Raw genomic sequence first — 14,436 nt, 5'->3', positions numbered from 1 at the left:
AGATCAGAGTAAAAAACGGAACCCTAATGGAAATCTTTAATCTTGAGTCATTTTTGGTTGGGGGGGGGGGGGGGGGGTGTTTTCGTTTTATTTTTGCTATTGATAACAGTTTTATGTTTGTAGCTTGAAGCAGGTTTGCATCTTTTTTTTTTTTTCTCTTTTTCTTTTCTCCTTTCAATTTTGTGTTAGTTCCTATCTTTTGTTTATGTTTACAGTTACAGGAAGAAATGGCTGCTTTTCTACCCACTCTGAATTTGTCCATGGTTGATTTTGACACTGTCACAGTCGCTGGTGAGAAATGTAAAATATATATTTTTAGGTTTCTTAGAAAAATAGATGGAGAAGGAGTGTGCTTTTTGTAGTTTCATTTGAAGCTTTAAAATATTCTCATTTTGATGTTCTTGGCTGTTTGGGTTTTTTGTTTTTTCTTTCTTTTGTTTGGTTAGCTTTTATTTATTTATTTATTTTTCAATTACGTGTCCTTTTTAAAATGGTTGCAATGCACATTTTTGAGTTCCATGATTTAAACATTTTGAAAAACACAATTGTGATAATGGATAAATTGTGTTTTTTCAATTATTCTACTGCATCACAAATGGTTTATTCCTATCTCTTACATTAACCTTTATTGTTGTTATTGAGATGTTGTCAGAGAAGGGCTTATGAGACAATGAGAAAAATAACAAAAATCAAAAATATTAAGTTGTTTTGTGCAACGGAAATAATGTAGCTTGAGTTTATTTTAGTTTTTGAAGGATTTAAGTGATAGTAACATTAACTTACTGTCCTTTGTAAAGGACACTGATTTATTGATTTTCTTACTACAGTTCAATTCAATTCATGGTTTGTTTTGTTTTTGCTGTTTTATAAAAGTTGTAAAATGTGCATATACTAAAAATATTCATTATCAACAGAGATAAAGAGACCTAGGTTTTATTTGTGCTTTAAGTTTATTTATAAAAAAATGCTAATCATTTTTAACATTTAAAAAAATGTCATTATGATTAAAAAACTTTTTTTTGTCCTTAGATCTGAGACATAAATTTGAGCGTAAGAAAAAAAGGAAACTTTCACCTCAAGAGAGACGCCAATTTTCAGAGCAGTGTCAGTCCTTTATGTGGCAAATCAGTGAAAATGAAATATCTGGGCATAAGAACTCTTCAACAACTATTAAACAACCGTCACTGTCATCCAAGACAGTTGAATCAATATCAATAAAAGTTGACGGCTCCTCAAAGACAAATGGAGACAGTAACTCATACAAAGCATCAATAAATCCAGCTTTTCGATCTCCATCTTCCACAAAGACTAGTTTCAAATCAAATGCAAAAATTCAGTCCTCTGTAAAAATGTCCCCTGCTGCAATAATGCGAAAGAGAAACAACATTTTACAAAACGAATTGGCTCATCAAATGAATGATTCACATTCAAAGGATTCCAGACATGGGACAAGGACAAATAAAAGTCAAAGCAAGAAAGATGATTCTTCAAGTGAATCAGACAGCAGTGGTGAATCAGGTTCTGATATTTGTTACAATAGTAGCAACAAAGATGATGATAGTGACAGGGATAGTGTCAAAATTAACGATTCATCACCTGAAAATAAACCACAAATTAAGCGTAAGTTACAAACACTAGAAGATGTCAACAGATCATATCAAGATTTGTATAAAACTTTTTCTCCCTCAGATAGTACCGACAATGACACTATTAGCAATGTGTCCTCTGTGAAGAGAAAGAAATTAAGTTCGAATAGTAAAAAACTTGTCAAAGTGTTTGACTCTGAGGTTAGTGATAATGAAGCAGAACAAAGTATGTGTGATGAACCTAATACTTCAAATTCCAAAGGTTGGTTAAGTGCATCAAAGAATGTTGTTGGACCTAATACAGCTAAGAAAAGGAAAAGTGTTACAACTCGTGTCACAAAGAAAACTGTAACATCAAGTGCTACAAAAAACAGTGCAACATCAAGTGTCTCAAATAATAGTGTTAGTGCCTTAACAAAGACAACAACAGATAAAATTACACCAGGCATTTCCCAACCTGAATCATATAAATATAAGATATTCCGATGGCCATCCAAAAGTCAGCAGAAAACAAATACTGATGAAAATGATCTTCTCAGAGAAGTCCTGCGGAAAGGAAATGAAAGCTGCTCCTTGTTATGCAAGTCCTGTGGGTGTAAGTAGTCTTGATCCTAATGATCCATTATGAATTTATTTCATAACTACAGTCCAATCTGGATAATTGCAACTCGGTTAATCACAATGTTTCCCAAGAAATGGAATTCATTCTATATAAAAGTCACTGCTTAATTGCAACAAGCTTCGGTTAATAGCAACAAATTTTCTTTTCAGAAAGGGTCAAATTCAAGAAACCATACTTAGAAAATCTCATGACTGAATTTTATCATCAGTGAAATCATGACAGGTTGAAGAACCGAGAATGGGTGGGGTGTAATGTTACAGTAGTGTGTCACCATCCTATTAGAGACAAAAGAGGGCGGGACTTTGCAGTATGGGCTTGTAAGGTCATCTGTGACCATTAGATAGGAGGCGAGGGGACTGGGCGTAGTCTTGACAATAGTTTGACAATGACAGTTGTAAATAGGGACAACAATATCCTTTGTTTTGGGATTGACTGGGCATTTTGACCAATTGGTTTGGTGAGAGCATATTGACTCTCATAGCTAATCTCTTTGACTTATAAATATTGAGGATAAAAGAGTGAAAGTTAATCCAGTCGGCTTGCATTAAAGCTGCTTGTGCTTGCCAAAATCTATACAGGGCTACCATATTGTTTTTGTTTCAATCAAATTGCTCAGTCTGTGGTGGACTTAGAACAATGTTTACAACAGCGGGTTTGAGTTTACCATATTTATGTGTAAAATATTGCAATAGTGGAAAGGAAACTCAACTTTGGTTAATTGCAACTTCAGTTAATTGCAACATTTTCGCTGATCCCAGGGTGTTGCGATTATCCAGAGTGGACTATAATAGATTCTAATATTCTAAGTATTAGTTTCAAGCCCAAGGCCCATAGAACAAGGTTTTCAATAACTTAAAGTGGATGGTAACAGCTGCTGGGTACTTTATTGATTGGAAACTGGTCTCCTGCAATGTACTTTCACCAAGTTAAACACAATAGATCTCAGATTCAAGAAGTAGGACATAATCAAGTTACAGATTCAAGGAGGAAAATAATAACTAAAAGAAATAATGGCAACTTGCATTCAAAAACCTCTGTTATATAAAATTTGAGATCTGGCCTGTGCACCAGATCTTTTTGAATCAGAATCTTCTCACTAAAAAGAGTGCTAAAAGGAAAAGCCAATATGGGTATCTACCCCTCGTTATTGAATAACTGGTGGGAATTGAATTGCATTTTTTGTTTCAACATATTTTGTAAATGAGGTACAAGAACTTAAGAATGTGGATGTTTTTGTTTGGAGTTATCTTTTTGCTTGTGTTTAGTATGCATCTGCGGTATCGTTGGTTGAATACTTATTTTGTAAATCAAGAAAGAGCATAGTTAGTGAATGGAGGACGATACAGACAGCAAAATCTGGCTCTGATATTCGTGGATGAGGCACTTTAGAAAAATTCTTCTTCACTTGGTTGAGTACCTTATTGATAGTTAGTGCAAAAAGAATTTGTTATTTCCATATGGCCTTACGACAATAATTGAAGCATTGTTAAGTACATTAAATTTGGTGAATCCAAGAAAATCTGCTACGTAAATGATCTACATATTTTTAATCCTTTATTCATTCACATCATATTAATATACCTTTTTTTCCCCAGTCATAATTCCACAAGATACCTATGCAGCCCATTGTTCAGCCTGTATCTTACCTGCCAAAACAGAAAGCAAGAACATTACAATCAACAAAGCAACTACTTCATATTCTCAGAAAATAAGTAAGACTATTGATTTAACTGATGTGGATGTTGGTAGTGACGTCATTGACTTGACACAGTCACATTTTCCCCAATGTCCAATTTGCCTTCAACAATTTCCTCAAGAAATTTTAATGGTCCACGCCAGTGAATGTGGCTTATAGTGTTATAGATCTAGATGGGTACATAGGGGAAAGTTTGATATGAACTTTCTTAACCTCTTTTACAGTATCAGAATGACGATTTATGATTTTTTTGGGGGGAGGGAGGGGGGGGGGGGCGGATTGTTTGACCAATCAAGGCATACTTGTAAGGAGATGATTGTTTCAGATTCTGACAATTTTTATTGAAGTAAAGAAAAATATGTTTGATATGATAAAAAAGATTCAATCCTATTATTATATTTTTAAAGTTGTATACTTCGCGGTGGTTGTGTGTTGGACCCGCGGTCTCCAGTAGTCGGTGAGAGAGGGCTCTAGTAATGAATGACCTGAGTTAAATACAATTTTTTTGGGGTTCATGGATAGCTCATATGGTAGAGTCACGCTCTCACCGGCCAGGCGGAGTTGTCGTACCAATGAGGTTGCAGGTTCAAACCCCATCACCGCAGCGAAAATTTTTTTTATTCTCTATTGTCTTCTGGCACTTTTCTACTCAATTCATCTCTTGTTGTTACCAACATAAGTGCCTGCTCCACTCACTTTTCTGAATTCAATCTTAAATTCAATGTCACAAAAGGGAAGTAGATATTCCCACACCACTTGTATCTACAGAATCTTTTAAATCTGTAATGATCATTAACCCTATGGGTACACCTCAATTGAATCTACAATTCTACCTCATCTGCAATCAGGTCACTTCCTGGTGATATGGGAAATAATTGTGACTTCTCTCCCTCTCAGTTCTTATTTTCTTTTTTCAACTAACTTAAAAAAAAAGTGATATAAAATGTGTCATTTCTTTTTTTGATTCATGACACACAAATTTATGTATTAGCCAAGGTCAAAAGGTGCGTTACTGACATGTATGACTTTGAATCCAGATTCATTACTACTAATGATTCATGTGCAATCAAGAGTATTTCTTTACAGTTATCAAGTCAGTATGCCTAAGATATGAAGTCTAATGACAAATTGTTTCTGTTTTGCTCATAGTTCTCGAGTTTGGTTGTATTTTCACAAAAATACATCAATTTTATTTGGTGCATTTCAGCAGTCATTAGTGGTGATCATTGAGGAAGGATCATCAATTGTAATGTTATGATGTCTGTCACTTCCAAATCGAAATATATAATGTTTAAATACTATTTTGCATTGGTGATAATCTGCGGAATTCCAGGATTTTGGGAATTTCTCAGAAATTTTCGGCTGAATTTGCCGTGTGAAACATTTTCCTCAAAACCATTATGGCTTATTTCATATTTTGACATCTGCGATCAGTCTCGTGAAATGCTTTTGATGAGTTCACCAACTTCTTGTTCAGTTGCCAGATGGCATTTCTTCAAGGCGATAAGTTGAATGTTGTTTTCATCACATATATCTTTGTCAGAAGTGACATTTTTGGGGTATAGATTTTCATAAGTGACACCACAAGGTATGAGTAATACATCTGTAAAGTAATCATTAACTATAGAAATTATACTTATTATATTTAAAGTATAAGCTAATGAAAGAAGAGTTAGCTTATTCATCAACCTAGGTGCACTTAATTTTTTAAAAAGTAACCAAGTTAAATTTATGACATGAAGATTATTGTTGTCACACGGAGAAGGCATCACCAAACCATGCATAGCTACAAGTACTTATTATGCTGTAATTAATAATTCTCAATATTAAGAGCTTTATGGAATATAAAAATATTTTATTTGTTTATAATGTATGTCGTTTCAATATTATTTTAGAGAATGCATAACATAGTGTATTTGGTGTCATCAGCATTTTTTAAAGAAGCAACACCAACAGATATCATCCAATTCAGAGATATGCTCAGTCTTAAGTTGACATTGTCTTTATTACATATAGCGTCTGTTGTAATTCATAAATTTATATTTCCATACACTTGTGTCTCTATTTCTTGTTGATTTGAAAACTTTTGTTTAGATAAAGTGTCGCTTCTGATGATGACACGACGGGATGTTTATTTTATGTGTATAAAACCATGTTTTATGGTTGAAACTTCTGGGTGGGGTTTGCGACCTCCCATAGTGGGCAGGCAGGTACTTGCTGTTTCTTATATCCCCCTGTATCTGTCTTCCAATTGCTGTCTGTCTTACTTTTTCTTGGGTCCTTTAATTGTAATTCTAGAACTTTTTACTATCCCATTTTCTTCCTTTTTACTGGCGCTGATATAACCTAAATGTGTTGCAAGCGCTGTAAAACCCTTAAAAACAAACGAACAAACAATCTATCTTCTCTCATCTTCATTGATACATTCTTCACTTCAGTAAACCTTTGAATTAATTCATTTCTCACTTTATCTTCTCTTGTCCAGCCAAGTGACCAACATCCTCATTTCTCCCACCTCAACTTCTTTATCTTGTTTCTTTGTTGTAGCTGCTGTCTCTCCTCCATACAACATTGTTGTCTTACAACAGATGTATTTATATTTTCCCCTTCAGCTTTGGGGACATTCATTTGTCACACATAACTCCAGTTACCTTCTTCCAATTATTCCAGCCTGCCTGTATCATCTTCTTAACCTCCATCTCATTGCCCCCATCTCCTTGTACAGTTGTTCTTAGGTATTTGAATTGGTTTGTCTCTGGCACATACTCGTCTCCTATCTTTATTGGTGGTCCTGCTCTCTGTTGTCCGATGCACCAATACTCTGCTTACCCGTAATCCCCTCCTTTCCAACACCCCTCTCCAGCTTTACAGCTCCTTTTCCGCCTCAGTTTTTGTATCATTCAAAAAGTACTACGTCATCCGCATACATGTTCCATGGTACCTCATGCCGAATGGGGTCTGTAAGAACATCCATTACTATTGCAAACAACAGTGGGCTGAGAGCAGATCCCTGGTGTAATCCAACTCTTACATACAATGGCTCAGTTGAGCCAACATCTCTTCTTACCACTGTCTCGTTTCCTTCGTACATTTCTTGGATAACTTTGATATATTTCGCTGTTACCCCTTTTGCTCTTAGACAGTACCACATTTCTTCTCTTGGTACCCTATCATATGCTTTCTCCAAGTCAATGAACACACAGTGTAATTCTCTTTGCTTTTCTCTATACTTCTCTACGATCACTTTTAGAGCAAATAGAGCATCCGTTGTCATTTTACCAGCAACAAATCCAAATTGTTCTTCACTTATGTCTACATCTTTTCTAATCCTCTAATCGATTACTCTTTCCCGTATCTTCATTGTGTGGCCCATTAACATGATGCCCCTATAGTTCCTACATTCTTGAACATCTCCCTTATTTTTGTATATGGGGGTCAACGTACTTTTTCTCCATTCTTCTAGCATTATTTCTTTCTGTAAGATGTTGTTGAATACCCGCACCAGGAAATTTCCAGACTTCTGCTGGTATCTTGTTTGGTCCGACTGCTTTCCCCCTTTTCATCTTGCGCACTGCATCTCACACCTCGTTGTTGCTTATCTCATCTACTATCTTCTCTTTAGGTAGTATAACGGCACTTCTCCTCTCCCTGTAATTCTCTTCATTCATGAGGTATTCGTAATATGTTTTCCATCGTGTTCGAATATCTTCATATTTGCCCAATACTCTTCCATTCTCATCTTTGATCACCTTAACATGTTGTATATCTCTCGTATTCCTGTCCCTCTGTTTCGCTGTTCTGGAAATATTGTTCTGGATTTTGCTTTTCCAACAGCTCTTTCTGCTTCTCTCTTTGTCTGTTTATATTCATCTACTTTAATAGCATCCCTGTTTGTTTCCATGTTCTTCCCTGTTTTTCTCTTTTTCTTTACTGCTTCTTGAACCTCTTCATTCCACCACCATATTTCTTTTTCAACTTTTCATCTTCCCGAGCTCATCCCTAGCTTCTTTGGCCATATCAGGCTTATTTTCCATTCGTTTGGGAAATCAATTCCTAGTCTTCCTTTCACCGTTGTAGCAAATGTTTCACTTTGGTCTTCCTCTTTTAGTTTCCACCATCGTGTTCCCTTCCCCCCCCCCCCCTACTTCGCTTCTCTTTTATCTTCCTGTTTCCAAATGCCACTTTCGCAATATCAATGGTATGTTGCTCTGCCACTCTCTCTCTCCCAGCAAACTGCCACAATCTGATACTTCCTTCAAATTTCTCCTCCAGCATAACAGGTAATCCACTTGTGTTTTTCTCACACCACTTGAATACGTCGCTCTGTACTCATCTTTCTTTCTAAAATATGTATTTAGTATTGTCAGATCCATCCGTGTTGCAAATCTTACAACATCTTCGCCTTCTTCATTTTTGCTGCCATATCCATACCTTCCCAACCATCTCTTATCTCCGATATTGCTTTCTCCAACGTGCCCATTCAAGTCCGCACCGATGAAAACTTTTTCTGATTTGTGGAACATTTGTTCATCAATCTCCTTCCAAAATTCTTCCTTCTTGTCTTGCGTACAGCCTATCTGGGGTGCGTAAGCACTCACGATAATGATTTGCTCCATGTTTACAATCTTGGTCCACATAAGTCTGTCGGACACCCTTTGGAATTTAAACATTTTGTGCAAGTTCTTTATCCTGGAAGATAACAATTCCATATAAATCATTTTAAATCCTCCACCAATTCCCTTGCTGCTTCACCTTTCCACTTTGTTTCTTGGACACACATTTAGCGGGATATTATTATCCTCAGCAAAGCTAACTTTGTCCGTGTTTAAGTATAAGTTTTCAGCGAGATCCGTTCTCATTCAGATGTAAAATACAATGTATATATTTACACACACACACACACACACACGCACACGCACAATAGAATAGAAATAGAGCACACTATTTGCGGCTATACTATGGTCAAGTGGTATGACACGCCTTCGGATCGGAAGGTCCTGGGTTCGAGTCCTGCTCTAAGCATCGTCTTTGAAAAAGGCACTTTACTACATTCTTTCAGCGCATTCAAGTGATAAATGGGTACCTGGCCGTTAACTTCGTTGTCTCTGTCCGAAAAAATGCAACATCACCTAACATACATTATATCTCGCCGTACTGTTAAGTGTTGCTGTTTGCTAGGGACCTATTGTGAAGCTCATTGAGCATGTTTATTGGGTATTGCTCTATATAAAAGCTCAATTGTTTTCCAGTTACGAACACCCTGAGCGTGGCTCAGCGGTACGGTCTTTGCTTCCTACCCGAAAGGTATCGAGTTCGATCACCGCCGCTGCGCTATGTGGCCTTGAGTAAGTCACCTCGCCTTGGCTCAATTTGCGGCTCTGCACTGCGGCTGACGCCTGTGTTATTCCAGTCTTCCCTTGGAATAGACCCTAGAGACAAATTTCCCCTATGGGATGAATAAAGGGAATTTTATTTTATTTATTTATTTAACATGAATTATTGATGGAAGTACCGAACTTATTTATGCCCATTTTTTACATCTTGCTTTTATACAATCTCAATACCGTAGGGGTAACAAGGGATAACACACAGATGGTTTTCATGAAATCATGTTTACACACACCTATTTTTCTCAACTTTGTTTACGACTGTACAACTGTGATCTTCTGGGTAGGGTTCCTGACCTCCCATAGAGGGTAGGAGATCACTTACTGTGTCTTCTATACCCCTACTTCTGTTTTGCCTTTCTGTCTTTATCTTGGGATTACTTGAAACTTGGTTTTGCCCTTTCCCTGGCCAGTTAGAGCTGGCTTTCGTGATTTTCTCTGCCTTACTTCTTTCTCTCTTTATATATACCGTTTCCTTCCAATTCCAATCTTATCTTGGAATTAATCAATTTAATTTTGCCCGGGCCCTGACTGGGATCCTTTGTCAAAAGGGACTCGGGTCTCTTTCTGTAGTGGGTGATTATATCTGGGTCAGACATTTGGGAAGTCCCAGGCTGTATCCTGCTCATAAGTTGTAGTAGATTGCTGTCGTCATCTATTTTTCTCCAAATTTAAAGTTTACTTTATTCTATTTTTCTCTCACGTGTTTGTGTTCCAGGAGTGTCGTAGGCGCTGATTTGCTCAAAATAAAAACTCCAGTGTTTTAATTTCTTAATAGACTTAACGGGTAGCAATGCGAAATTAATTTTTAAAAAACCAAAAAAAAACAAACCAAAACGAACAAATCATTGCTCATCTCTCTCTCTCTCTCTCTATCTCTCTCTCTCTCTCTCTCTCTCTCTCTCTCTCTCTCTCTCTCTCTCTCTCTCTCTCTCTCTATCTCTCTCTCTCTCTCTCACACCACCCTCTTTTGCTTCTACTACATGACAGTTATAAACAAACTCAATGCCAGATTCAAAGTTGCAAATGTGAATTTATTTTCTTTTATTTGTCTTTTCTATTCAAAGTTCTCTTCGACAAAACGCAAAAAAATGCGTCACAACATTCTATCGCATTTCATTTCACAAAAACTCACTAGTAATACTGTACCCTTGTCATCACATATCTTTAAATTGCACAACCCAGGGTTTAACAGTAGTGACTTCAGCCAAGCTCGTTTGTTATTATTTTAAAAAAAAGAAAGATTAACTAAGCGTTGGGCGTGTAGGATTTGAAGTTGAAAGAGATTGATATAAAAGTTTTCAGATGAAGTAGTTGTTCATTCACTCGCCGCCCCCCGCCCTTCTTGGAAAATATAAAGAAAACCTGTCATTTCGTTTTAATCAAAAAATCTTATCTCTGATTTCAACCCCACTCCCCTTTAAAACTTTGCATATTATTATATTATTTCTCCGTTTGTTTGCATGTTAAAAAGTTCAAAACATAATTTTGTTATATACCTGCTAATCAAGATTGTTTCCTTGATTAAAATCGAATTTCTGATCGTACACTTGATGATAATAATATTAGACGCTGTATAAAACTGATGGAACGCTTGATAGAAATATAAAGGACAATTGGCATTTAAGAAGTCACTACTGTAGGTCTATCCCTGTAAAGATCAAATAGTCAAATAGTGAAATACACAATATTGCACTTGTTTTTATCTTATGGCATGGAACATATATATTATATACACATTTGCTTGTCATCTAATATAGATAGGATATCAAAATCATATGATTGGTGATGGTGGGATGTGTGTTGTTGTTCTTGTTATCGACAGTGATTTTTATGATGATGATAGCGATGACGACGACCAAGTACTGTAACAACTCAATTGCATCAGGGGTATTAAAGAAAACTCAAAATGATTAATATTTTGTGATCGGTAAACGGTTTAAATTGTTCAATACAAAAGGATTTAAAAAATTATGTTCAGCCTGGCAGTACACTAATACTTAAACTTAAACAAAATATATATACATACATAGAGTTAGCCATACTAATTCTGGTTTGCTTGTTGAGTAAAGCGATGGTTCACTATGTCATTCTGTGAGGCATAATTACCAAGTTCTGAATTTTTCTCCCATAACCCTTTTCCTAAAACCTTTCGGTAACTCCTTAAGTATTACAAAAAGTGTTCGGCATTCTATATGAAATCAAAAGTCAACCGAAAGGATAAAAAATTGGATTGCAGAGAAAGGAAATACATAAGAGGTTTGAATTAATATAATAATTACAAACGTTCTTATTGTTATTCAAAGTGTGTAAAATTTCACATACTAATAATCAAAAACACATTGCAATTTTATATTTCACTTGACATCATATTATCACTGGTAAATTGAAGGAATTTTAAAGTCAATTACGATCATTCCTTGGATTTGATGACTTTATGACTTTACAAATTTGCTGGTTAAGACCGGACCAAGAACAAAACAGATACATGAGTCAAAATAAATCTAATACCTACGTATTATGGATATTAGAAAATTAAACAGTACATATAAGCATGTATCATAGATCAATATTTAAAATATGCGAGGAAGGGAAGTGTGCTTTATAATGATAGAACGGAGAAACAACAGATGACTGCATTAGTTTAGTAGTAGTAGTAGTAGTGGCAGCAGCAGGAGTAGTAGTAGTAATAGTAATAGTAGTAGCAGTAATAGTAACAGTAGGTAAAATAGTAACACTAATTTTTTTAAATTAGCATTCGAAAAGGTATCTATTTTAGTGAAGTCCAATTATAGCAGCAGACATCATAAAAAAGAAAGGGTTTGTTTTATTTAAGAAAAAAAAGTGACTGCAACTTTCATAGCGGAGGTCATTCATATATTGGACATTCACAAATGGGAAGGAGCAAGACATGAGATAAAATATTTGAACTCCGAAAAATAAAAAAAATTAACGTTATTGCCCCTTTTACTATGAAAGGTTATACATATTCTAGATCAATTACCCAGGTCACAACATGAACCAAGCAGATCCTAGTCTATCCTGGTTGTTGATTTTTTTTGTTGCTCAAACGTTATTCCACTTTACATTATTTATCTTTCCATCACGCCCCTAATAATATTATACTGTAGTATGAAGCCCAGCAGTCGTTTGTTATTCACTGAATTAATGATTTTGTAATTTTGGTTACCATCTACAACAGTTTGTGAATTCCATGACAGGACTGATATGACTATCAAATTTTATTTCACGGTTCACAAAGCATTTTACTGATTTTGTCATTCAAAAATATTTACTGGGACGAATCAATAAACTTAACCGTCAGATAATTTTTAACTCTTCCACCTGGAATCTTCCATACAAAAGGGCCGTTATTAGATATGTTTAAAATCTATAAATTCAATACTTAAGACATTCATGATAAAAGTCGTGTGTTCCTGGAAAATAATGTTCTTTTTAACAAAATGGATATAATATGCAAGTTGAGCAGCGCTGTATCAAATAATGATTATGATAAAATTACACATTAAATTTATCATGAACTGTTGAAAACTGAGGTAAAAAAAAAAAGCACGGAAAAACGCATGGGAAATAAAATGGGAAGAAACAAAATGTATATAACATGCCTGTATAAAATACAGTAGTGCTCACTTATAATGTGTACGCTCAAAACAAATTGATGGAAATAAAGAGCGCTTGCTTGTGCCCCATTTTCTTGTCATTATTTCAATAGATTAAAGAACAATATGAGATATAAAAACTGCTGATATTATTATTGGGGCTTTTCTTATTATTTGTGCTCTCCTGTATGTCTACAAAAGTGAGGTCATTTAAAAATGGTTCAGTAGAGGTCAAACAATATAAAAATTGTCATATTGTGGCTCGATTAAAAAAATTGCAACATCATGAAATGTTACTTTTAAAATATTAATAAAAGAAAGACTCAAATCTTTTTTTTAAAAAGGGATTTTTGGCCAATTTAATTAAAAACCAGTGCAATAAAGGAAATTAACGATATTCACCAAATAAAAATTTTAACAATAAAAGATGTATAACTTAGCAATAAAAAATAAGATGTAAATTAAGATATATGATAGATGGTAATAGTATTAAGATATATGATAGATGGTAATAGTATTAAGATATATGATAGATGGTAATAGTATTAAGATATATGATAGATGGTAATAGTGTTACAACTTGAAAGAACTCGTATAAAATTCATGAAAAAGTATTTAACTACACCGCGATGTTTTTCTTTTAAAGAATGATGTTGAAATGATATCGGTATTAATTATATATCTTTTTTTATAGCACTCACTTTATATTCATTACCATCAGGATTATTATTATTATATGAAAATAAAGTTGTTTTTAATTTATCAAACATTTGTTCAGTATTACTTTCTTCTTAATAGATTATATTTGAACGAGTGATGTTGGACGTACTAGTACTATGCCCATTATTAATATTATCTTATTTATATTTATCAGCATTACGATTTACTGAAAAAAATCAAGTTATCATTTAATTAAACACTAATATTTTACTCAATTCATGATGATCTCAAATACTAAAATGTTGCTAATAATAGTTTTATTACATGTCATCTGACTGCTATAAATATAAGATCTAACATTCACAATAATAGGAAAAGGCATGAAAAAAGGGACAAAAACCAAAACTGAATGAAATCCAAAGCAAACCACAACCTAGATCTAGCTACTGGAAATTCCCGAATGCCTGTACATGAATGGTCTCAAAGAATCGAAAAGTTTACGTCTGTCAGTTCTAGGTCTGTAGTCTGGCTCGGGAGATCTGGAAAGAAAAGTGAAAATACACAAGACCTTTGAGTTTCAACATTAGGAATTATGCAATGTCATGATAATTATACCGTGTGATAGTGAAAAAAAAAATAAAATCTAGTTGACAACTCTGACAGCCTAATACCAATCTATGGGCTTATTTTCATTATTGCATGAGAGAATATATTGTTTTGAGAGTTTTCCCACTTTAAGAATACTAGATAAGCCCCCCCCCCCCCCCCCATTTAAAAAAAAATTAAAACTTAGAGAATTAATGGGATGTATTAATCGATTAAATGCAAATCACTTTCGGTATACACGAATGAGACATATTTACTA

At 34.7% G+C, this 14,436-nt stretch overlaps 3 protein-coding genes across 26 annotated transcripts in view; 1 reads left to right on the top strand and 2 right to left on the bottom strand.

Moving 5' to 3' along the window:
- The window catches only part of LOC144968836 (uncharacterized), a 24,219-nt gene extending 14,103 nt beyond the window's left edge, over nt 1-10,116 (top strand). The window contains exons 6-8 of the mRNA XM_078907559.1: nt 216-291; nt 1,030-2,181; nt 3,804-10,116. Of these exons, the coding sequence (XP_078763685.1) occupies nt 216-291; nt 1,030-2,181; nt 3,804-4,063 (1,488 nt within the window). The 3' untranslated portion in view covers nt 4,064-10,116. The remainder of the gene's footprint in view (nt 1-215; nt 292-1,029; nt 2,182-3,803) is intronic.
- Nucleotides 6,801-7,178, bottom strand: LOC144969393 (uncharacterized). The gene has a single exon (XM_078908501.1). It carries the CDS (start codon nt 7,176-7,178, stop codon nt 6,801-6,803), a length of 378 nt encoding a protein of 125 aa, XP_078764627.1.
- A 188-nt stretch (nt 10,117-10,304) lies between the features above and the next one.
- LOC144968837 (E3 ubiquitin-protein ligase TRIM45-like) overlaps nt 10,305-14,436 on the bottom strand; it is a 98,869-nt gene continuing 94,737 nt past the window's right edge. For all 24 annotated transcript variants that reach the window (XR_013644662.1, XR_013644663.1, XR_013644665.1 and 21 more), the window contains one exon: nt 10,305-14,110. Coding sequence is in view for 9 of the 24 variants with exons in the window: in XM_078907560.1 (XP_078763686.1) it covers nt 14,011-14,110 (100 nt within the window). In the remaining 15 variants the exon portion in view is untranslated. The remainder of the gene's footprint in view (nt 14,111-14,436) is intronic.

Source organism: Berghia stephanieae, chromosome 3, assembly GCF_034508935.2.
Source record: "Berghia stephanieae isolate SIO BIC M18660-M18661 chromosome 3, UCSD_Bste_1.3, whole genome shotgun sequence".
Lineage (NCBI taxonomy): Eukaryota > Metazoa > Mollusca > Gastropoda > Nudibranchia > Aeolidiidae > Berghia > Berghia stephanieae.
Note: the sequence above shows the minus strand (reverse complement) of the source record. Positions and strands in the feature narration are given on the sequence as shown.

What these genes read in the sequence shown, in the direction of transcription:
- LOC144969393 (XM_078908501.1), bottom strand. Translation starts at nt 7,178, where the DNA reads ATGACAACGGATGCTCTATTTGCTCTAAAAGTGATCGTAGAGAAGTAT.